This window comes from Haliotis rubra, unplaced genomic scaffold (genome assembly GCF_003918875.1).
Source record: "Haliotis rubra isolate DU_JTF1 unplaced genomic scaffold, ASM391887v1 Scf543, whole genome shotgun sequence".
In the NCBI taxonomy this organism is placed as follows: Eukaryota; Metazoa; Mollusca; class Gastropoda; order Lepetellida; family Haliotidae; genus Haliotis; species Haliotis rubra.
Genome location: NW_025767239.1, coordinates 98,231 through 124,355, shown reverse-complemented (window position 1 = coordinate 124,355; position 26,125 = coordinate 98,231). Strand labels below are relative to the sequence as shown.

The following is a 26,125-nucleotide window of genomic DNA, read 5'->3' as shown; positions in this document are numbered from 1 at the left end:
GAATCTGGAGTTATGTTCTGCTAATATTCACATTTAATACGTGAGTAATGAGTGGGGAAAAAAAATTACAATCTTAAATTCTCAATAATTTCTGGTTGTACTGTATGTCTTCATGCCTACTTGTACATAATTATGACTTTCAGTGCATTCTCTATTTAATGTATTCTCATCACTTCTCTCCTACACAGAGACCATGTTTCACCAGTCGCCCACCCATGCTGCCACGCCTGTCCCACGTCGGGTAGGTTTGAGCGGGATCTAGAAACAGAAAACCTTTATAACCTTATGGGGCTGTGGGGTAGTCTAGTGGTTAAAGCGTTGGCTCGTCACGCCGAAGACCCGGGTTCGAATCCCCACATGGGTACAATGAGTGAAGCCCATTTCTGGTGTCCCCCGCCGTGATGTTGCTGGAATATTGCTAAAAGCGGCGTAAAACCAAACTCAGTCAGTCAGTCAGTATAACCTTATGTATTTGCCTGAGTCTAAGTGCCAAGCCACTCAGCGTTGATATTCATTAAAACTGTGCATGAAGAGAATACCAAATTTTCTCACATTGAAAGTTGCTTTAGTTCCAGTCCCCTGAAATAAAACAGTAATCTTCACATAGGGCATTGATTATCTCATATCAACGTGGAGTAGGTTTGATTTAAACATATTTATTTAAGAGAATAGATTGGGTACAAGTTATGCCAACTTAGTGAAACCCTCTCCTAAGTAGAGGTGTGGAGTAGGTGTGCTAGGGTCTTAGAAACAACCATAAGAGAATAGAACTATATTTGTAATTATCAAAGATCCAAGTAACTCAGTGTTGATACTCCATAACTCCCTGTATGAAAAGAATGCCACATTTACTGTCATTTTCTAAACTTGAAAGTCGCATTAGCTCCTGTCCCTCAAATTTAACATTGATTTTCACTCTACAATTCATTTTCTCATTTCAACCTCAGTATTGTTTTTACAGATTTTTTACTTATAGTCATTTGTCAGTGTTAAAGGGTTGGTTTTTCATAATACCAATATCCTGTATGACTATTCTTTCCCAACCCTGCATACAACCCGCCCTTCATATCACCCTTGTCTCATTATTTCTCTGTTCCCACTTCCCTCCCCACTAGCGTCCTTGTGTGTTCCACCCTGAGCCCCTGTCCAACCTTCCCACCTCCTACATCTCTGTCCCCGACCCAGTCCCCGCCTCTGTTTCTGTCAACATCACCGGCCAAGTTATTGTGGCTGACACTGACTTTGTGGAGATAGATCTGGGCAGTGAGGCAGACACACAACCCCTCCCACCCCAGTCCTTCCTGAGAGCCTTGCTGTCCCGTTTCATCCGTCTGGTGAAAAGAGTCTTCTCCTCCAACAAAAATGACCTTTAAAGTGTAAAATTCTGAGATGTCACCTTTCATTCTTGTTGGGACATTTTAGAAAACTAATGTAATCACCTGCTAGAATTTCCATTCGATTGTTTGTTTGTTTCTAAAGTAAATGTTGGTTTTGTTCGAAGTGTTGTTTGCTTCTTTACTCATTACTTAGGGATCAAACTCAAGCACAACCTAAAGTCTGATTTATGGGTTTACTGCCCCATCTGTAGATCTGCTTACGCCTGGCCAATAAATATCGTTTGCAATGTGTTTATTAGTTTGTTTGTGTGTGTGTAAAATATATATCAAGAATGGCAGCTGAATCTTTGGCAGTGCCAGGTTAAATACTGACATACTGAGACCAGTGAAGATCCAGGTTAGAATCGGTCTTCAACAACCCATGTTTGTCGTAAGAGACGACTAACGGGATCGGGTTGTCCGATCTGCTGACTTGGCTGACACATGTCATCGTATCCCAATTGCGTAGATCATGCTCATGCTCTTGATGACTGGGTTGTCTGGTCTAGGCTCCATTATTTAAAGACTGCCACCATACAGCTGAATTATTGCTGAGTGCGACGTTAAACAACAAACAACGCCATATATAAGACACAAAATATGTTATCTCCTTATTCACAAATATTGAAACTTTATCACAAAAAACACTTTTACATGGGAACGCAGGCGTGCCTCCCTTACCCATTCCAGGATCCCAGGATTATATATTTAGTCGAAATGTCGCCCTTACTACAATTCATTCTTTGTCAGAACTGAACGTATGTTTGTTGCTCTCACGAGGCGAACACCTATCACCTAGACACCTTTGAGACCTCGTTCACAAATAGCCCTGAAATAACTGACAAAATGTGGTATAACAAACAGAAACTATTCATTAAAGAAACATTGTCAGTGAAAACCCCGTTCATGCATACCTCCATAATGGCCGATGATGTTTACCCAGCAACAAGTCTTAATGAGAAACTCGCGCCTGTCGGTCTGAAAAAACTGTAACCAATATCGTAGAAAAATTATGAACGCTTGTTGCGTTTGTTTTTTACAGACATAACGTGTTTCGCGTTTCTTTGGGAAACAAGAGCTCTGCAAAGTGCATCTGAGAGATTTTAATTCGGCGTCAAACGACAAACAAACAAATACACCAGCAAATATCCACGAATACAACTTCCCTCTTTATTCAAATGTTTGGAATCAATAGATCTGAAATCCTTAAATGAGTACCTGGTAAAACGAACGGAAGTGTGTTAGAGTGTGTCGGCATCGTAACAGTCGTGGTACGTGTGATACTTGTAAGTGGTACATGACATTGTGTTTACCAACATTGTTTTCAGTGAGTGAGATTTAAGGCCACAGTAAGCTTATCAGGGGAGACCAATAGTAAGATTCACACCTGGCGGTTGTTGGAAAACAAACCATGTCTGTTTGTGACGAGTGAACATTTTACCAACCAGTCCAATCTACAGCCCATTTGTTTCAGATTTGTTTGTTTTAAATGTTTAAATGCCCCTGTAATTTAAAAAAAATAATCGTTTAATACTCAAAAACAAAGATCATCAGTTGTGTGTGTTTCCGTGTCGTAAATCTCGTAAAGCAGGGGGATGTGGGGTAGCTTAGTGGTTAAAGCGTTCGCTCGGCACGCCAAAGACCCAAGTTCGATTCCCCACATAGGTACAATGTGTGAAGCCCATTTCTTGTGTCCCCAACCGTGATATTTCTAAAGGCGGTGCAAAACCAAACTCACTCAGTCGTTAAGTAGGAATATACATTGTGTAACGAGAGCTCAGGGACTTAGTTGTTTCTTCATACATGAGGATATTTTTCTACCCCAAAATACAGTGTGTGTCTTGTAAATAACAGTATGAATGAGGATGTATCAGGAGAGTCTGAGACGAGAGGTCTCAGTTCAGTACGCCACAATTCTAGACATGAACTTCGGCACTTGTCTCCTTGACGCAATAGGCCACAAATAATATATACAATGTATATCCTTTGCTTTCGCCTATACTGAAGCGACTACGTGGGTATTTTCTATTATTTTTACAAGCTCGTTTGTATGAATAGTGACTCTGTCAGTACAACTTGGTGATATTAGAATTCTCTTTCAATAGCCAATCCTAAACGTTCAGTAGACCAAAAATGCTCAATGATCTCCCCTTTCTACACATACAACCTATACAAAGACAACATGCATGTTGTGTCTTTCCATTTTGTTTTTAAGTTTTGGTGTGAGCAGGTTTAATAGCAGACTATCGCACAGTCACTGAATATACATAATCTTGATAGAAACAATTCCTTCTGAAGGAGCCCCAGTGAAATGGGAGATTCAGGCGATCCCGAACCTAAGGAAATCTAGGTTCATTTAGGGCTTTAGCATTTAAGAAAGTGAGTTTAGTTTTACGCCGCTTTTAGCAATATTCCAACAATATCAACGGCGGGGGACACCAGAAATGGGTTTCGCACATTGTACCCATGCGCATGTAGGGAATCGAACCCGGGCCTTCAGCGTGACGAGCGAACGCTTTAACCACTGGGCTACCCCACCGCCATCGAAGAAAGAGTTGGGCGGAAGGGGAAATAATGTGGTTCAAGACTGTAAGACAGACTAGTTTAATAGTCTCCTCTTAAAACAGGCATGTGTTGCTGAGAATGGTTCTAACTGGGACCTAAGCTGGTTCTCGGCTCCCTTTGCGCTTAACTGGGACCTTCACGGTGGCTATCTTCGTATGATCAAGAAGTGCACGAACACTGAATTAACAGTCATCTGGGAGTATTTCCAGGATACATTCCATTCTGATGATAAGGCATCATGATACAGAAACTGACATTGTGATCAGTGGAAAGATTTTATAATATTTGTTTGTTCTTTCATGTCGCATTCAGCAATATTCCAGCTATATGGCGGCGGTCTGTAAATAATCGAGTCTGGACCAGACAATCCAGTGACCAACATCATTTTTTGTTTTGTTTGTTGTTTAAAGCCGCACTCAGCAATACCCCAGCTATGTGGCGGTGATCAACATCATGAGCATCGATCTACACAATTGGGATACGATGACATGTGTCAACCACGTCAGCGAGCCTGACCACCCGATCCCTCTATAGTCGCCTCGTACGACAAGCATGGATTGCTTAAGACCAATTCTAACCTGGATCCTCGCGGGTGATGGTAAAACACCGACTGTCGACTGCGTGAAGCCGACTCAGGGTTTCATGGAACGAAATATTTTATACTAAAACCTAATCAAACTGGGACATAAATAATTTACACATGGAATCCTGTGAGACGCAAAAATGAAGGCTGTTTGAATCATTAATTCTTGAAAAATTGTAGGTTGCATGCCATTTCTCTTAGTGTAAGAAATACACGCAAACCCCAGGGCCCACTTGCACAAAAAACGATCGTAGCTACAATCAATTGTAAGCATTTGCAATCGAAATTACAATCGCGATCGTAACTCTTACAACTCTTGCACAAAAGCGATTGTAGCACAGTTGTAACTCATCTCATTTTACAATTGCGATCGTAAGTTACAATCGTAATCTTCTGTGCTGAAGATAGGATTATCCATAGCAACATAGACAACAATTTAGAGTTACGTCCCTTGACTGCATAGGGCAGACGATCGCTTGATCATAACAATGTCGTCGCCTCCGAGTAAAAAAGTCAGAAAAAGTAATTATTCTGCGCAAGAAATCGAAATCCCTACTGAAGATGTAGGGAAACACAATTCCGTGTTATCTGCAGCTTTTTCAAGCAGTATTACACACAAAATCAAGAATGGAATATGGGAAAAAATCGCAGACAGGTGAGTTGTTCTTGGGGTCACAATGAAAATTCTTGTTTCTAATCGTTTTCGTACAAACTAAATACTAGTAGATGGGCAGATCGGGTTATAGTTTTATTTCTAACTCATCTACAAGTTTAATGGAGAAAAAAATTCATTATAGACCAATATTTACAAGTTGTAGTTTTTTAATGTGATGGTGATAATAGATATAAATCAATATGACCATAGGATACTAGTAGGCATATTCATCTTGATAAAGATGTAATGAATGATATTTTCAGGGTAAATGCTGCAAGTTCAGCCCATAGATCCGGTGCTGACATGAGGAAAAAATGGAATGAGCTGAAGTAAGTGTGGATCTTTATTTATTAAGCAAACCTGATAAACAGACAGGCTTAGTAAATGCAATATAGATATAGTTTTGCACTATCAACACAAAAAATGATAAAATTATCATGTGTCTGTGCCAGTGGGATATATGTAATGAATTGTAGCGAAATAGCCCATATTTTAATTGTCAATCAAACAATGGTTCTAATTTGAAATCTTAATTCTTGCAGATGTCAAACTAGAAAGAAGGCAATGTCTCAAAAAAGAGAGCTGGTGAAAACGGGTGGAGGACCTGCACCCCCGCCCATGTCACAAGTTGAAGAGAAGGTACTGTAAATTTTAAATTGGCTAATTATTGAATAGCCTATGGCACATACTAAAAATATGCAATGCTTTTTCATTTTAAGAAAACATTTTTGGGTGTGTTTTAGGTCATCTCCCTTATTCCTAAGTGTCAGGTGGAAGGCATTGTTGGAGGGCTGGAAACTGGAGGGTTTGAAAGTAAGTACAAACAATCTAGTTACATTTAAAATCAGGAACTTGAATAACTAATATATTATGTTTGAGTATGTGTATGAAACAGTCTGAAAAAAAATTACAGTTCATTTGAAGACTTTTGAGTTTGGATATAAACCTAATGTGTTTTAAATTTAGAGGAATGTTACGCTGGATTGAGCCCGCTAAATTTGATTTTTGAAACCAAACGATTTGATTGATTTTACATAAGATGTTTTTCATTTCAGACGAAATTATTCAAATATTGGATGTGCCACAGTCTCCGCTGATGCAAAGAGGTCTTGATCTTGTTAAGATGTATCTACCAGGTGAAAATCATTTGATATCTACCTGCTCCACATGTAACTTATGACAAGTTGACAAGTAACCAAACCATTTTTGTAATTGTCTTTGTTTCAGATTTATTATAGTGGGTATTTGAAAAATTCAATGCATATTTTACACAGCTACTCAGTTTATCTAAATGTTTGGTTAAAGATAAAAACACCAAATATGTATTTAATATTTTTAATGAAGGTTTTATATTTGGATATATTTGCAGAGGAAGGACAACTGACAGCATCAACATCTAGAGCCACAACAGCAGCGGGTCAGTTCACAGCAGGACCTCGGAACACAACAGAAGCATCTGCCTCAGCAACCCCATCAGTTAACCAGCAACTCCCTATTGAATCAAAAAGTGAAAAAGGTTCATATAATCATCTGTATAATAGTATCTCAAAATTGCCTTTTGATACATAATGAATGATGGCATTATAATAACTGCTACGGTTTCTTGTTCATAATAATGTAATTGAACTCAGAATGGCATCATTATCACATCATTAATATTTGTGTACACTAAATCATTTTTGAAAAAGGTTTGATTGTTTCATAACTTATGGATTGCAATTTTCAAGAATATTCCAAAAAGATCCAATTACACTTTTTGTCTACTTTGTCTAGTGTCCAGACAGAAGACAACGACTGGAAATGAAATCATACAAATTGAAAATAAGAAGCTTCAGGCCATGAGGGAATTTTTTGATGATGTGTCATCCAAATTAGACAACATTATTGATTTACAGAGGCGAAAATTGCAGTTGGAGGAGGAGAAGATCAAGATTCTTAAATCCACAGAGAACTTGTCTGCCAAAACCCCGTCACCTCGAAATATATTCAAATTGCTTGAACTATAATGTACCACCTAATAAAATTTAAATCAGTAAGTTATTGACATGATTTCAGGATTTACAAAATAATACAGAATTTTGTATTTGTCAAAAAATACATAGCTAAGAAAAACAACAGGATTAACAAATTTCACAAAAAATGGAGGTTTGCACTTTGTCTTTCTATACCCATCCTGATATTATCACACTTTGAAAATTTTAACTCTTTGTTGCTGATGTATAACTAACCCAGAGAGTCTGTTGCTGGAGTGATGCACTCCCTGATTCTGTGTACCTATGTTTTCACACTTTGAAATTAGTAAATCTTTGTTGCTGATGTATAACTAGCTAGAACATGCCAGTAACCAAGAGAGTCTGTTGCTTGAGTGGTTCACTCCCTGACTTTATGTACCTATGTTTCCACATTTTGAAATTGGTAAATCTGTGTTGCTGATGTATAACTAGCTCGAGCATGCCTGTAACCCATGAAGTTTGCTGCTGGAGTCGTGCACTCCCTGACTTTGTATACTAGTAACTATATTTTCTTACTTTGAAAATTTGTAACTCTTTGTTGCCAAAATGTAACAAGCCCTAACATGGAGTTGTGTACTCCCTGTCTTTGTATACCTATCTGAAATGAATAAAAATAAATTTAAAAAATTTAAAAAAAGGTATTGACATGAATGTATGCAAAGAAAAAATAAATTGCATCTTTTTAATTTTCTGAAAGGAAATTTACTCAGAACTGAAGCTCACACGTCTTAATGCCTTTGTATTCACTTTATGGATGCATTATTCATGTCCAATTGAGTAAAGTTCATTTTGTAATGATATTGATAAAAAATGTAGTTATTGCAAAATAAAGATATTGTTAAAGAAAAGCTTTGTCACAATTACCAGTAATCATTGGGATATAGTGAATGATGTTTGTTAGTGAACATTTTTGTCAGGTAGTATGTTAGAGATTTATGTAAATTTTTTACCACAGAGAAATTTGATCAGTGTTGATAATCTGGTGTGGTTTAAGAGTTGTCAACAGATGAATATTCTATGTTCATGTTGGGAAAAAGAGTTATGAATAAATAATTAAATTTCACTTCCTTTGTACTTTTGTATGTATTCGGTGCAAATGCTTTTGGACCTACCTATGAAAATCGTTTAGCAATCAGCTCTCTCCTTATTGAGACTCCATCTGCAAGATCCGTATCAACAGAGTAGTCTGTGGAGTTGTCTGTTTCAGACATTATCATGGGTGGATCTGGCAAATTATTGTCTTTGCAGAAATTGTGCAGTTTGAATGCTGCCATTATAACTGCATTGCACTTTTCAGGTGAGAATTGCAGGCACCCAGTGGACTTGTGAAGGCATCTGAATACAAATTAATTCTATTTGTCATAAAAACATTGAAATTGTATGGATATTTTATGGATTTTGTTTGTTTGTTATTCCAATACCTAACAGTACACTTATAACATAAATTTAAGTAACAAAAATACATACCGAAAACGTGATTTCAGTACACCAAATGCCCTTTCAATGGTGTTTCTTGTTTTGCAATGTGCAGAATTGTACTTGACTTCTGATTTTGATTCTGGATTAAGGAGTGGTGTCAAAATCCAAGGCCTGCATGGATAGCTTTAATAAAGGAAATTGATAAATTAAGTTCATGATACTAAGAAATTCATTAAGGTGGACGAAATTGTCAATTTACTTTGGTAAGTTTATTCATTTCTTATTCATGCTTTGACAAAAAGAGTGTTATACTAACTATAGTCTGTTTGCAGTGAAAACGTACTGATGAATTTAACTCTAAACGACAAGGTAAATCTAATAAAGTGAAATTAAGTTTGGGAATCCTCATAAAATTCCCTTGCCAATTGAACATTCAAATCTTAGAACTTATTCAACTCAGGATAAAAGTTGTTTATAAACGATCATAGTTTCAAATCGCTATTATTGGTTTGTATCACAAGGTGGTATGCACTTTAAATGAAACAACCAGAACAAGTAGGGTTGGTTTAAGTTAAGGCTCATCACGTACCGCACGTGCATTTGTTTCACTGTTCCACCTACTGCGCTTACTCCCGTGTAATAGTGACCATAGTCAACATATAAGCTTTTGGTAAGTATTTACACACTGATTTTCGTAAATAAAAATGGAGAAATTGAATAAGACTTACCCGGAATCACCCAAAAGCCAGCCATCAACATTTCCCAATTCCAGGTACTGTCCCAGTGAACTGTTGCTGAAAATCATGGAATCATGACAGGATCCTGGCCATCTGATGACAGTGTTGATAAATCTGTTTTAATTAAAAGAAAACAAGTTTCACAGGAGTTTGTAAATGTAATATTAGATATTACAGTTTGCAGAGATATAATCAAAAGTTATCAACGTATGCTATATAAATACATACATCAATGCGAGGCGATGAATTCGTACCCAAAACGAACTCATACCCACAAATTTGAGTGGATTCGTAACCAAATTGAAGAGTGATTTCGTGGGCACTTTCTAGTCAGGGAGTGTCAGCAAACTATTCTGAAAGTTATAAACTTTTATTCATTGTTTTCATTTTATATCGTACTTGAGACATTAAATTCATACATTTGATAATTTTGATAAATATTGCATATCACTTAGTCTATAGGTTATCAAATTCACAATAAAAAAATTATACATTGATAAGAAAAGGGACAATAAACCGAAGCTTATATAAACATTAATTATTATTTTCGTTTCAGTTGACTTTATTTTAACTTAAGGGACCACTAGTTTGAACAACTGCTTGAAAATAAAAAAGTATTTTGATATCTCTTTGAAATTATTTCAAAATCACCAGCTCCAATGTGCTTTGTCATCAATATTTAATAATTATCTGATGTGATTTTACACGTGTGTATGTGTGTTTTTTTATTTATCTATCTAAGGTATGTGCTTAAATTGGGATACATCTTAAATAAAAAGGAATAAAGAATTATTGTTTATTTAGGTACGAGTTCGTTTTGGGTACGAATTCGGAGTGGAGACGAGTACGTACTAGCAGGGATACTCTACAACATATATAGTCTCCCTGGTATATTAGGTACCAGTATTCACCTACAGCCGTTTTAGCTTTGACTCTATTATTCCCACTTATTCTTTGTATATATGAAACTTTATTCTTTCCCATATGTCTCATAATAACGAAACTGGTGTTTACAATTCTTTTATATCGTAACATTTCAGTATTATGTGATCAAATCGTGAACAACATTAACTCCCTTATTCTATATTTAGATACAAGGGAAGCTACTCTGAAATTAAGCTTACCTCAAGTTGGCGTCACATACGGCTTGAACATTTATGGCGTGGAAGCCTTTCCGACAAACGTAGGCCACTTCTTCGTCTGCAGGTGGTCGTTTAATGGGAATAAGTGTACCATCAATTGCCCCAATAACACAGGGGAATTCAGCTATTTTGTAGAAGTCTTGCATTCTAACTTTATTTGCGTCAGGATTGAACTTGATGTCCAGAACGTTGTTTATGGCACGGATTGTCCGATGGACGGAGCGAGACACAGAGGACTCGTGAACGCCATGTAGATCACCTATTTCCATTAAAAAACCGCCTTTACTCAGGTAACGAAGTGTAACCAGCAACTGAGTTTCAGGGGAAATGGCATGTGAACGCTTGGTTCCATGTTCGATGTGGCCGAACTTTCTCCAAAAGTGAGAATATGGCATGCCGAGGCAACCTATACCTTGAAATGAGTTCACCTTCCGTCAATAACTCCAATTGTGATGTTCTATCCCTAAAAATGCGTTTCATCTTTTCTGAGACTTCTTCGGCAGCCACGTACGACGCCATTTTTACCATCGATTGTAGACACTTACAATAGGTAGTGGGCTATTGTAGGTTTCAATTGTAACTTACAACTATTGTAGGCTTACGATCGCTTTGTGCAAGAGGCGGGTGACCCTACAATTACCTTACAATCAGAGTTACGACTATTGTAGAGATACAATCGTTTTGTGCAAGTGGGCCCAGGATAACAGTTTAACATTGACACGTATAACGGTTAAATCTTCTGTGTAGTGGTATAGCAGGAGAAGACTTGTCGCATATCAAGTGGAGCATACAACGTGCCTCCAACCTGGGACCCCCCATGTTCACGACTTGGATTTCACAAGCTTTATACCTGATATTTAATAGTTAATCAGGGCAGATCCCCTGCTGTGGCTAATGTAAGTGCACTATCCTGTTGATGTGGAATAAGATAGTGTTACACATAGAATGAGCAAAATAGTGTGGCCTATTCGGCTTTTCATAAGAACTGCAGAAACTCTATTTTCATTTGTTGACGCCGGCGGAACTACAATGGCAACAATATGGGAATTGGTCGGTTGTATAGAGCCTAGTGTGTAAACAGCCTATGATAAAGTGGGTCGAGTTTTCTGTTTTTGTTGTTGAACGAAGCACTCAGCGTTCTTTTGACAGAGTCTCCAAATAAAAGAGTGAGTGAGTTTAGTTTTACACCGCTTTTAGCAACATTCCAGCAATATCACGGCGGGGGACACCATAAATGGGCTTCACACATTGTACCCATGTGGGGAATCGAACCAGGGTCTTCGTAGTGACGAGCCAACGCTTTAACAACTAAGTTAACCCACCGTCCCGTAAATAATAGAGTCTTAAAATACAAATGTACCAGTTACAAGAGTGGCTGATATTATGACCATCGTGTGATACGCCATCGCCGTACGATGACGCGCAATCAATTACGTCACAATGCTTGACCATGGACCCATTTGGTAGCTGATACCAGCATAGGTTGATAGGGACGTATTCTAAACAGGAATCTCCATGGATAGGTTGGTTTGGACCTATATCTTACCCAGAAGGATGTAAAGGAAGTGATAGGATCTAACGTCCTTTCATGTGAAAAGGAATGTCATTTTTCTGTATATTCTGCTTCGGTTGTATACTTGATAAATATATAGGTTCAGAATTAGCTTTACGGGGAAGTTGGTGAAGTTTTAATGGCCAGATTGTCCCGTACAGCTCCACAATAAACACATCTTACAGAGATATTATGTATAGTAACAGTTTTCGCTGAAACATCACATGATAATTAAATCGACAGAAAAGGTTTGAACAAATCTACATTCAAGCTGCTATGCAAATGTGGTTCTGCATGACTGTTTTTTGTTGCTGCAAAAATTCGACACTGACTGACACATCGGGTAATTGTTTTTATGAATGAGAGGGGTATTGTCGTTTTGTCACTTGTATTTGAGCAGAAATTTAAAACGTCATTAATACGTTACTAGGTTGAAAATAGTCGCCAACTGCAAACTAGAGGTTATGTTATGATATGCGTCACCATCCAAAAACTAAATTTTGTTACTCGGTTGTAGCTACCATCCAACATGGATTCATACTTACTTTGGCCCGGCCGCTGATGAACTACTTCCATATACGGTGGGGGCGGTGGGGTAGGCTAGTGGTTAAAGCGTTCGCTCATCACGTCGATGACCCGGGTTTGATTCCCCACATGGGTACAATGTGTGAAGCCCATTTCTGGTGTCCTCCGCCGTGATATTACTGGAATATTGCTAAAAGTGGCGTAAAACCATACTCACTCCCTTACCATATACAGTGAGACCCCAGATACCCGGACACATCCGGATTAGTAGACCTTGTCACGTGACAAGACAGGTCGGACTTTCGCGCCTACAAACGGAAACCGCATATCCGTAATAAACAGTCACTTTTATAAAGTAAGAGATTGTTGTTGTTTTTATGAAAATTGTCCGGAAGGTGAGGTTTCCGGATATCTGGGGTCCGGGTAACCGGGGTCTCGCTGTACTGTTCACTTAACAAAACACAAGAACACTCGTGTACATATTAAACTAACACAATATATCGTCGTTCTTTTACTAATCTCACATCTCACGTTTACCAGCACGAATGCATTGTGTAAATGCCTGTCATGTTATTTGACAGTGAACATTTGTGTTTTTTATCGTCGTAAAATCAACACAAACGCAAGATATAATCTGCAAAAACTGGAGAGGTTTTACGTGACGAACACATGGAACACAGGAAGTCCCATGCAGTGAGCAAACAGTGTCGATAACTGAAGGCGTTTCTGAATGAGGCGCTATAAAAAACCCGATACCTACATTTAAATATACATAAATCATCCAGCGTTCGATACGTGATCCCCGTAAGGAATGTATGAGTGTGTGTGTATGATACAAGCCCGAGATTAGAGAATAACCATCAAGCTTCGAGGAATTACGGATTATCTTCCTGAGGTAACAAGCGGTATAAGTATCGAGCCTTTAACTTGGGACAAACCGTATTCATTCCCAGGGTCAGATAAACCGTAATTCCGTGTGTCCTGTGGGTTATTCTGAACATTATATGACATTAAAGAGAGAAAAGAAAGAAATTGTATGACATGACAACCTTATAGAAAAACGCCACTGAAGGCAGCCTATTGTTTCAGATAACGTGATGCAATGATACGTTTGTGACGTCATGGATATGGATATCATATGATTTGCTAGTTTTTTAACACCACACTAACCAGTTAATTGAGTTTTCCAGCTATATGAGGATGTCTGTAAATAACGAGTCTGGACCAGGCAATCCAGTGACTGGCATCATGAACATCAATCTACGCAATTGGAATGCGATGACATGCATCGACCACCGGATTCGTCGCGTTTACGACAAGCATGGGTTGCTGAAGTAGAATTCTAACTCGGATCTTCACGGGACTTATATCATATCATATTGCTAGAACACTGTGCCGTAGCATTGCGTCAGCTGACCAATCAACACTAAGGCTAGCTAAAATGCAAATATCGGATAGTTATTAAACGCTCTTTTATCAAGTATCTAATCAAAATGGTGGATTGCCCCAATTGTTGTGTATGTTCCAATCTGTTTGGAATAACGGTTCTGAATATCTGGAGTTGAACAGTACAAGAATATCACAAGTCATGTGACGTCATAGACAATAAAAAGTAGTACTGCTTCATAACTACTATCAATCTACTTATGGGTAACATTGAAGCGTGACTGACTTCAACACTTCATGTCTGTATACAGTAAAACACCTAAATTCCACACAAATATAAGTGGAACTTCCTGTGTTTAGACAACTGCCTTTGTGTGGACACTGACAAAAATCCGTTATTTGTTCACTGAGAATAAGTTTGTCAAAGGGTATAAGTACTACATGCAAACATTTCCCCTAAAACATCAGCACATGGGAATTTGATGTACGAAACTGTCCTAAGGATCACATCCTACTGTTCTGCTTACTTACACACAAATACCGTAACCGACATCGACATCGATGTCATGCATCAAACAGGCCAACGACCCTGAACGCCCAATCCCACATTACTAGCGGGTAAAGAAATACTAGGAAACTGAGAGTTATCTCCCTTCCGTTAGTATCGCTCGTTGCCGAGCTACCGATCTCAGCTAAACGACGCCATTGTTGTTACTCGTACATCTATCTCGGGGTTCTCAATAGTGTATCTACCTTTGGTTTTTGAAATCGCTTGAGAGTTTTGCAACATGCTGTCAAGTGGTAATGTTCAAGGTACAAATGTATCACCGTTTATATGATGATTTTCACCCTCTTCGTTGTTTATTTAGGAGATAAACATTATGTGTTGGCCAATTTCCGGGTGTTATTGAGTATTTGAAATTGAAGCACGGGAATTCATTTGGAACCGACGGCGATATTTGTTTATCACGAACAGAAAAGATCTCTTACAGTTTTACATTGATCAACGTACTTAAACGTTTATTCTAATGAAGTAAACTTGTTCCGTGTTCTTATAATACAATAATCTAATTTTAGAGGTTGTCCTAAAATGGTAAGTCCTCGCATTTGTAGTGAACATTATCTCTGCTCCGATTGAAGAACACGATACACTAGATTCCTCATTGCATCGTGTACTGATACAAATTCACACAAGTAAATGCAGATATAAGTACTTTTTCATACCTACTTGTAAATACATGTGACTTACGGTGTATTCTCAAATTCATGAATTCTCATCACTTCTCTCCTACACAGAGACCATGTTTCACCAGTCGCTCAACCCTGCTGCCACTCCTGTCCCACGTCGAGTAGGTGTGCTAGGGTTTTAGAAGCAGAAAGAGATTAAAACTATGCCTTTTTTGTCTGAGTCAAAGTGCCAAGTGTGTAAGTGTTCATGTTCAGTATCTTCTATCTCCCTGTATGAACAGAAGTTTCTGAAATTAAAAAATGCCTTTGGTCCTGCCCCTTACAATTCAACACTAATTTTCACACAGGACTTTCATCTTCTCTTCTCTTCTCAATATCAGTATTTGTTTTCACAAGTGTTCAGTGTCTCGGTGCTGATTTCCATATTAACATTCTATATGACCATTCATTCCTAACCCAGGCACAACTTACCCTACCTATCACACTAGTGACTATTTCTCTCTATTCACTTACCACCAGCGTCCTTGTGTGTTCCACCCTGAGCCCCTGTCCAACCTTCCCACCTCCTACATCTCTGTCCCCGACCCAGTCCCCGCCTCTGTTTCTGTCAACATCACCGGCCAAGTTATTGTGGCTGACACTGACTTTGTGGAGATAGATCTCGACACTGAGGCAGACACACAACCCCTCCCACCCCAGTCCTTCCTGAGAGCCTTGCTGTCCCGTTTCATCCGTCTGGTGAAAAGAGTCTTCACCTCCAACAAAAACGACCTTTAAAAAGACATTTTATAACACTCCGAGATGTCACATTTCTTTTTTGTTTTATTGGACATTGTGGATACTTAATTAACAAAATCAGTTGTTATCATTTCCATTTGGTTGTTCTTCCGTTAGTAAATTTGGTCTTTGGTTCAAATTGTTGTTTGCGGACTTATGTTTTATCTATAATTGTAGGTGCGTCGTTACACATGGATCAGACTCAAGCATAACCTGAAGTCTGATTTATGGGTCCACCATCCCGTCTGTATATCTGCTTAGGTCTAGCGAATAAATATTGTTCGGAATATTTGCGTTTCGTTTGTAAATATGCATCAAGAATGGCGGCTGAATCTTTGGCAGTGCAGGTTAAATACTGACTCACTCTTATGTCAGCAGAGACCCGTGAAAATCTGGGTTAGAATTGGTCTTCAACAACCCATGCTTGTCGGGATCGGGTGGTCAGGCTCGCTGACTTGTTGACACATGTCATCCGATCACAACTGCGGAGCTTGATACTCATGATGTTGATCACTGGTTTGACTTAGCAAGGCTCGATTATTTACTGACCACCGACATATAGCTTGAATCATGAATACAAATATATCACCAGCTATATCAACCAATAGAGGAATATCTCCTCTCTGTGCAAGTTTGGAATCAATAGATATGAAATATTTATATGAGAACCTGGTAAACCAACTGAAGTGTGTAAGAGTGTGTCGGCCTCACAACGGTTTAGACTACGAGTACTCGAAAGCGGTACGTGTGTTTACCAACATAACACTACAGTTACAGTTACCTGACACTTCGGATTTGTGGTTGGACATTTGTAGATCTCCATAGGCCTATAACAGCATGGCGAATAAATATTGTTTGCAATGGTTGCATTTAGTTAGCAAATACACATCAGGAGTGACTGTTGAATTGACAGTGCCATATAAAATACGGACTCTCTCTTATACCACAAGATGTCCAACAATACATGTTCACACTTCGCAAGACACTGGATCCAGTATAACAGAAATCCTTACACAGAGGCCATTTCAGGCCACAGTTAGCACTACTCGGGAGACCAATAGCATGCTTCAAACGTTACCCATGTTGGAAATCGTACGTTGGTCTCAATGTGACGATTGGATGTTTCAACAACTGGGCCACCCAACAGCCCATCTGTGTTCAGATTTGTTTAATATTCATGTTTGTACAAACCTGCTCTTTCACTTTGTTAGTTAGTTCGATTTAATCAGTATTGACGACCGCGGTCTTCTTTTTATATATTGTTTTCACAAACTCTACAGTTACAGTAAACTCATTATATCTACAGATGCAGCATAAATGGTTTCAAACCAAAGTTAGAATATTTAAAAAATGAAATTGTCCGTCACTATGATATGTCAAGATATGTTTACCTATCAGCGGGAACTGAGCAATTATTTTTTTCAATATTGGTCAACATTACATTTATTACTTGGAAAATAATCCAGCCAATTATACTTTTTCAGCCAACTGTACATTTTCATACATGTATACATAAACCATTGTATTATTAAGAAAGTTATCTATACATGTTTGCCCGTACATGAAATATGGGGAGAAAAAAGAAAGAAAAAAAGTTCGATTTAAACAGTATTGACGACCGCGGTCTTCTATTTATATATTGTTTATACAAACTCATTTGCTTTATTCACCAGCACTGATCCGATCAGTGACATTTCCTATTCTGGTGGTGACGCGGAGTTGTCTGGTAGTAAGAATGCCCATGGCTTGACAATTCATAATCTTTAAGTAGAGTGGAGTGAACTGAACTCACTCGACAAGCATAAGAGGCCTTATTATTAACTCCATGGGTCGCAAACACGTTGTCTGTGTGAATCATAAACTCTGGAGACCCGTGAAGATCCGGGTTAGAACTGATCTTTACCCATGCTCTTCGTAAGACGCGACTAACGGGATCGAGTGATCAGGCTCGCTGGCTTGGTTGACACATGTCGGTTCCCAATTGCGCAGATCGATGCTCATGCTGTTTATCACTGGATTGTCTGGTCCAGACTCGATTATTTACTGGCCGCCGCCATATAGCTGGAATATTGCTGAGTGCGGGGTAAAACTAAACTCACTCACTCTTGAACAATTACACGCTGTATATAATTTTCCTTCGTTGAAGAAATGCACGCAAACCCCAAGGTTTCAAAAGTCGGTTTTATGCAGTTTAACTTGAGCACTGAGCTTCTGAACATGCGCAGTGAAATGGTATTAGTAAAATTCGCCTTAGAGTGGCATTTTAGAAGTTGGGAAGTACAATATAGAACAAACTGTATGGATAACAACTTCTTTTCATAATCGTGAGTGCGACGTTTCGATACAGATTCTTGTGCCGTTGTCAAGCAGGAAATGACAACGGTACAAGAATCTGTATCGAAACGTCGCACTCACGAATAAAAAGAAGTTGTTATCCATTAAGTTTGTTCTATATAGTATAATTCTCTAAATTAAGTATGGCATGCTGCAGCTCGCAAGCCTAGAATCCCATGCCTTTGACTAAGATTTATTACTGATATGTAATAGTTACCCTAGGTAAATCCCAGTTGTGACTTTGACATATGAGTGACCATGTTCAGTTGAAATGTAGTGTCACAGATAAATTGAACATGCTACTGTGGCCTATACGGCTGTTCCAAAGAACAGCATAAAATTATTTTCATTTTACTTCAACATACTTAGGGCAGTCGCAGTAGCGCTACAATCATTTGAGAAACTGTACCCAGCATCGTTTACACAATGTAAGAAAGAACGATATTGAGAAGTTGCTGTGACTCGTTTGGAAATATTCCAGCTCAATACGGCGGGGTCATCAAGAATAATGGCTCTTCACGTGGTAGACGTTTAAGGGGACTGATTCCAATATCCGTTGTGCTGAGTTAAGCACTTGTCAGTCACACCCCATCTAAATGTTTTGTTTGTCAATTTGTTGTTTAACGCTTGTCAATAGACCAGGTACATGATGGCAGTCTGTAAATAATCGCCGTTTCAATCACTGGATTATCTGGCCCAGACTCGACTATTTACTTGCCTTCATCATATTGCAGGGTGAGGTGAGGTGAAATTGGGTTTATACCACGACTCGATTGTTTGGACCCGTAGCATAACCAATCTTAACGTCGTGCTTGAGAATTTTTCGCTAATATAACGACGTGCATGCGTGTGTATGTGTATGTGCGGCTGCTTGTACTAGCCCAGACTTAAGCTGGTTTCATAGTGCTAGCCCACTGAGATACCATGCCGCAGTGAAGCATGAATACCCCACTCAGACACATTATACTGACTCCGAGCCGACCAGTCCTTGTTGTACCCATTAATGCCGAGCGCCAGGCAGGGACCAACAAGTACCATATTTTAACGTCTTTTGGTATGCGTATATAAGGGATATTGCTGATTGTGGTGTGACGACAAACAAAGAACAACATTTATTTACAGAACTTGCATTTTAAAAGGCAATTATCATCACCATCATCATCATCGTTGTCATCGCAATAGTTGTCATAATCATCATCACCACCATCACTGTCATCATCATCATTGTTGTCATCACCATCATCATCAGTGGCATCATCATTGTTGTCATCACCATCATCACCAGTGGCATCATCATTGTTGTCATCACCATCATCATCAGTGGCATCATCATTGTTGTCATCACCATCATCACCAGTGGCATCATCATTGTTGTCATCACCATCATCATCAGTGGCATCACATCATTGTTGTCATCACCATCATCATCAGTGGCATCATCATTGTTGTCATCACCATCATCATCAGTGGCAACATCATTGTTGTCATCACCATCATCATCAGTGGCATCATCATTGTTGTCATCATCACCACCATCACTGTCATCATCATCATTGTTGTCATCACCATCATCATCAGTGGCATCATCATTGTTGTCATCACCATCATCACCAGTGGCATCATCATTGTTGTCATCACCATCATCATCAGTGGCATCATCATTGTTGTCATCACCAGTGGCATCATCATTGTTGTCATCACCATCATCATCAGTGGCAACATCATTGTTGTCATCACCATCATCATCAGTGGCATCATCATTGTTGTCATCACCATCATCATCAGTGGCAACATCATTGTTGTCATCACCATCATCATCAGTGGCATCATCATTGCTGTCATCACCATCATCATCAGTGGCAACATCATTGTTGTCATCACCATCATCATCACCATCATTGTCATAATCATAATCATTATCACTATTATTATTCAACTGGTGTCTAAACTATTCCACCAGGGGAGAGCAAAGGGCAAAGTAAATTTATTATGTGCACACATCTCATTAGTGTCATGTCAACCTGACAAATATGCCATATGCAGTTACATCTAAAAACAAATGAAAATATACCTGCAAATGAAACACATCAGCTAAAGTCTACATTTCAGTTGTCAGGATGCAGGCCCATTTCTGGTGTCCCCCGCCGTGATATTGCTGGAATATTGCTAAAAACGGCGTAAAACCATACTCAGTCAGCCACAAGGGAATGAAATTAACTTATTTATTCAAATGAATGTTTTAGTTATGTGCGTGCGCGTGTGTGTATGTCCCTGTAAATATTCCTGTCCATACCAGACAACCCGGTGGTTGATACTATGAGCAACGATCCACACTGTCGGGGTACGAAGACATGTCTTCAAATCAAGGATTGTCATAACTAAAGTATCCAGTATAAAATCGCCAATCCTACCCAGTGGGTCGTCGTTTATCCGTTCCAGGTACAATTTGTAATTCATACCCATTTAAACGTTTTATTTCATTCGAAGTACATTATCGTTAATCTGCTTGCCCAAAATATCGTTACTTTGTTCCAAGTAAAATATCGTTAATCCATAAATCATCCATCCAATCCCCAGTAAATTATTGTTAATCATTGCCCACAAAAAAACATCACTAACCGTTACCAGTAAAATATCGTTAGTCTATTTCTAGTAAATCCTCGTTAATCTCTTTCCAGTAAATAATTATTCCGTTCCCAATAAACATCTGTAATCCGGCCTCATTAAAGTATCATTACTTCTCCAGTTTAACATCACTAATCCGTTTCCACCGAAACATCGTTAATCCGTTCCTACTAAAGTTCCGTTAATCTTTTCCCAGTAATTCGCCTTTCGACCACTACCAGTAAACCATAATCAGTCTGCTAGAACATTTTCAATCCATAAATTATCGTTCATCCAGTCCCAGTAAATTATCGTTAATCCTCTCTAAGTAAATGATCGACATAATTAAATTCGCATGGATTAAGGACTAATCGATACGGAGGAATTTACCCTTGTATACAGAAGCACCAACTAACAACATCGTAAGAAATCCCACATTTCTGGGTAAGTGTTTTCAAATAAGTATATAGACACAACCTAAATAACAGTAGCCATCCACCAGGCAGCATTTCCAGACCACCGATTTTTCCCTGGAGGCTTTACCAACAGTAATCGTCCGGCGGGCGAGATTTCCGTAACTTTCTGTTCTATAATCAACGGCAATCATCCAGTGGGCGCGATTTGCGTAAAAAATTTCACTACAGACATTACAACAATGAACGGTTTCCATACAATCTGAAGGTTTCAATAGACCTTAATTTTTAACTTTCACAGTTAGTTTAAAGGCCAGGTTTTAAGTGTTGTAATTAAAGACCGTTGGGGGACAACGGAGCCAGGCGTGGTATGAGTCACAGCCATTAGTCTACAGCTTATGTCAGCACATAGTGAAATGCGGAGGTAATATATGCTTATTATATACCCTTCTCCTGCTGTGATGGCGTGAGACCAGACCATTTCACGGTGGAGTTCATGGGGTTCAAATTGATTGCGTGATTGGGGTAAACTTTAAATTAACTTTTAAATTTTTGAATAGAATTTCTCAAACAGGATAGGCCGTTCGGTGTTCTTTTTGTAATCGTGAAAACACTGAATTTCAAATTCTGGATTGATTTTTACGTTGTTAGTTGTGTTTGGTCTTCAGCAAACCATGCTTGTTGTATGAGGCGACTAACGGGATCGGGTGGTCAAGCTCGCTGACCAGGCTCACTGACTTGGTTGATGCATGTCCTTCTATCCCAATTGCTAAGATCGATGGTCATGATGATCACTGTATTTCTGGTCCAGACTTGATTATTTACAGATTTATTAAATATCTAGAATATTGCTGACTGCGGCGTTAAACAACAAACAAATGCACTGTGTAAATATACCGATTGCATGTCATCGTACCCCAACACTTTCTCTTGTTGCTCATAATATCAATCACTGGATTGCCGGTCAAGATGATCGATTACATACATTCACGCAATCACCATCGTTACTGTAGTCGATTCACGTCGCCGGAAGTTCAACTCTCAAGACAAACCATTGACCGTGGGAATGTACTCGCTTGTCACTATGTCTCAATCAGACGATCCATACTACAAGCGATGCGTCTATCTATATTTATAATCCGCATTGATTTATGGATTCACTGACTGTAACTTCTCGTTAACAAACCCATACGATTCCGAGTAACGCCATTCAGTTCATGAATGTGTACTGAGTCGTCACAGGCCATTGGACACGGAGATGAGCCGAGAGAACCAACTCAGGTGACCGATCAATTCTTTGCGAATGAGTGAACCTGGATGATTTAGGGGCACGCTTTAAACCTTTACTGACAAACGGAGCAAACACAAATCAAATATGTTTCATTGGCTTTTTCCTATTTTAAATTCGCAGTCACACGCACGATAGAAAAGCATAAGGGCCGACCAGTGACCAGCCCAAGCGGATGAAGAATTGAGAGTAATCTCCCTTGTTGTGGCAGCGATGGACGACTGTTCTCAGAGTTGTACCTTACTATTTTGCCGGAATGGTAACGAATGTGTCATCCGCTGTACAGAGCTTGATCTTCCAGTCGCACCATACGCTCAATTTTCCTCATTTAAAATCTTTCGGTCAAAATATATCATTTGCAGGGAAAGATTTATGATCAGATTGTTCAATTACATGAAAAGAGGATTATTAAATAGAGATTATTACACAAACAAGTGTGTCATACAACTTATACGAAATGAGTGTGAAATTTTGTAGGTGTCGTATGACACACTTGTTTGTGTAATAATCTCTATTTACGTAATATCTCAAATACAGTTACCAGCACAAGCACACAACCAATGGAATGTGAGTGGGTGAGTTTAGTTTTACGCCGCACTCAGCAATATTCCAGCTATATGGCTGCGGTCTGTAAATAATCGAGTCTGGACCAGACAACCCAGTGATCATTGATTCAACAGCACAATGCAATGTGACCAGCAAAGCAAGTTTCAGTTTGGTTCAATGCCTTTCAATTGACTTTTGGTGTTGGTCCCATCTCTTCACACCTTCACATGGCTACAATGTTTAAAGCCCATCTCTAGTGTCCGTGATATTGCTAAAAGCGGTGTAAATCTTGTCTCGCTCACTCTTCAGACATCGAGCCGCAAAGGACATGTACACAAAAATCAAGTGTATCTTTAAACATTTAAAATAAACAGCAACACTGCCTTCTACCAAGTCATGTACCAAAAGAAGTTGACATCTTAAAATGAGGCATGCATTTTTATTCTTGACTCTGCGCCGAATGCTCTTGTTCGATCTCGAATGTTTAGAGATTAACTTCGAAATAAGGGTTCCATTGGTTGAACGACTATATGAGAATAACACGCAATTTGGGGGATTACGCGACCAAAAGACATTATGTAAAGAACACCCTTCGAAATAGTGAGTTTAGTTTTACGCCGCTTTTAGCGATATTCCAGCAATATCACTGCGGGGGACACCAGAAATGGGCTTCACACATTGTATCCATGTGGGGAATCAAACCCGGGTCTTCGGCGTGACAAGCGACCGTTTTAACTATGCTACCCAACCGCCCCTCTTTCCAAACAGCATAAGGACTTTTATCATGCAAGTGATATTAACATGATTATGCGTTCTATTTATTTAAATTTCTTAGACAAAACCACACAAAAATCCACCAAAGTTGTCTGCAAATCTATGCTTTCATCTCGTCCGATGACGCAATAGTGACGTCATTCAACAATCAAAAAGTCTTTTAAAACTGATTACACATTAAAGACTGTAGAATTAATATATTTGTTTTTTTATTTCCAAATGCCCGTATTTCATTGACGTGTAAGGAAGAAATGTCCATTATTCAAAAAGAAAATTAGGCTACTACCTATTAACCTTTGTGATAAACATTTCACAGTCAGATTACAATCAATGAAACACTGAACCATAGGCGTTGCTTGTAGTCTTTGTAAAGACTTCAATATACAATAAATATATTTTTCCATGTTACAGTCGTTCAATAAAACCATTGACGACATAAATCCCACAGGAAAATAGTCGGAATTGATGCGCGTTGCCATTAACAACGGCCACATACGCAATTAGGGAGAATTTGTAAAGAATGCAATTAATTAATTAAAACGATACGAGACGAACGGCGAGACTGATTTTAAACAGAAATGCCCAGTCTCGTTGTGACTGTCAGTAATATTGAGAGGGTTGGCAACAGTAAACAAAAAAACAGATTACGGAAGTCTTTGTTTATTTTTTAACGCTCAACTTTTATCTTATCGGTTTGCTAAGTTACGGGTTGTTGAGGCGATTGGCCACAGACACCTGTATTATTAATGGAACCTAGGTCAGGAATCATTCTCCAAAACGTCTAGTTAAATGTGCAGACTGGATTAAATAATATATGATATTGCTCAGCCGACTCGCACCGCGGCGCCGACTTTTCAACCACACAGGTGTCAAAGGGATTTCGCCTTGACGCGAGGTTTGCTACCATGGTGAGGGGTATGCCGGTGTAGGGTCACTTACATCCCTGTGAAATATGACTACCACTGCGCACTTTGCTAACGTTGGCTATACCACACTTCCATGTCGTCTTGTTTTAGAAATGAATTCGCCCAGCTTGAGATATTAGTAACAAACTTGTATTGATATTACAGTTGAGATACATCGCTTTTGGTACACCTGATCACGTGTGTAGGGTATATCAGTACATATACAAATTCACAATTCTTCATATCGTTAAACTGGAATATGCTTAATCAGGTTTAGTAATATATTTACAAGTCGCATGTGGATTAAGAGTTACAATTATTAACAAGCTATGCTGGTGGTAAATAGCGACCTAAACATTTAGTGTCTTAGTTAATGGTGTGTCTTCGTATCCTGACAGTGTGGGTCGATGTTCAGTGTATCAATCCCTTGTTCTGCTCCAGACTCGAGTATATATATATATAAACCAGTCATGTAGCGGTAATATTGCCGACCGCGTCTTTAAATAACAAGCCAAATTATATCTACATTTAAAATACAAAATAGTTTTACTTTTTACAACCCAACACGCAAATACAGTTCGGGTAAAATTGAAAATCCTTCTGGTCAGTACATACGTGGACGTTGTTTAATGCAAATCGTCGTGAATAGGCCCTTACTACGCATGTGATATAAAAACATAAAATTGCAATAAATTTTATAATGATATTTTATTAGGAAAGTAGTTAAATATTAATTAACTATTGATCGAAATATTTAGAAAACCTTGTAAAAAATTCAATTATGTCCATTCCTCTTCTGTTATAGAAGAAACGAATGTTCCGGGGGAACTAATTCACCTATCACCGGTTTGTGATACCTGTGGCAATCGGCAAAGTTTAAAAGTGATCAGCGCCGTCGATACAGGTGAGTGTTTGTGTTGTTTATTTGACATCGCCGTACCCTTTGTACGTAATGTACTCACAGGTATAAACGAAGTAGTCGTTCTGTTGCCATGGCGATCGATACAACGTTTAGTGAGTTTTGGTGTTTGTTGTGCGTCAAACCAACATGACCAATCAAGCATTCACCGTTCAGGTCAGGAAGGTATGTTACCTTGATTAGGTCGCCGAGGTTTGCTAAATCATGAACTAAACTCACCTGTATCGTGATAATTAATATTTTCCAGGTACTCGCGTGGTTTCCATTTATTCACACGAATGACATAAATTATATATTGGCTTTTATATGGGATTTTGTAAAAGGAAAAAAATAGATTTATACAGGCAAGTCAAGTTCAGTGTCATGAATCGTATCAGTTTCAGTGTTGATAAGTATTCTGAACAAATAGATAGTCTAAATGATAT

At 38.7% G+C, this 26,125-nt stretch overlaps 3 protein-coding genes across 4 annotated transcripts in view; 2 read left to right on the top strand and 1 right to left on the bottom strand.

Annotated features, from left to right (window-relative positions):
- The first annotated feature begins 193 nt into the window (after positions 1-193).
- LOC124253526 lies at positions 194-7,188 on the top strand. The gene is made up of 9 exons (XM_046687320.1): positions 194-241; positions 1,116-1,334; positions 4,004-4,140; positions 5,443-5,508; positions 5,722-5,818; positions 5,923-5,992; positions 6,235-6,315; positions 6,549-6,695; positions 6,953-7,188. Exons 1-9 carry the CDS (start codon positions 194-196, stop codon positions 7,183-7,185), a joined length of 1,098 nt encoding a protein of 365 aa, XP_046543276.1. The 3' UTR covers positions 7,186-7,188.
- Positions 6,501-10,760, bottom strand: LOC124253542 (putative nuclease HARBI1). Its single transcript, XM_046687346.1, has 5 exons — positions 10,472-10,760; positions 9,339-9,461; positions 8,659-8,793; positions 8,304-8,526; positions 6,501-6,671 (listed from the first exon to the last, which is right to left on the bottom strand). The coding sequence occupies exons 1-4, from the start codon at positions 10,756-10,758 to the stop codon at positions 8,304-8,306; spliced, it is 768 nt and encodes a 255-aa protein (XP_046543302.1). The 5' UTR covers positions 10,759-10,760; the 3' UTR covers positions 6,501-6,671.
- Positions 10,761-25,621: 14,861 nt separating this feature from the next.
- LOC124253538 (protein starmaker-like) overlaps positions 25,622-26,125 on the top strand; it is a 51,609-nt gene continuing 51,105 nt past the window's right edge. For both annotated transcript variants that reach the window (XM_046687342.1, XM_046687341.1), the window contains exon 1: positions 25,622-25,685. The gene's annotated coding sequence lies outside the window, so the exon portion shown is untranslated. The remainder of the gene's footprint in view (positions 25,686-26,125) is intronic.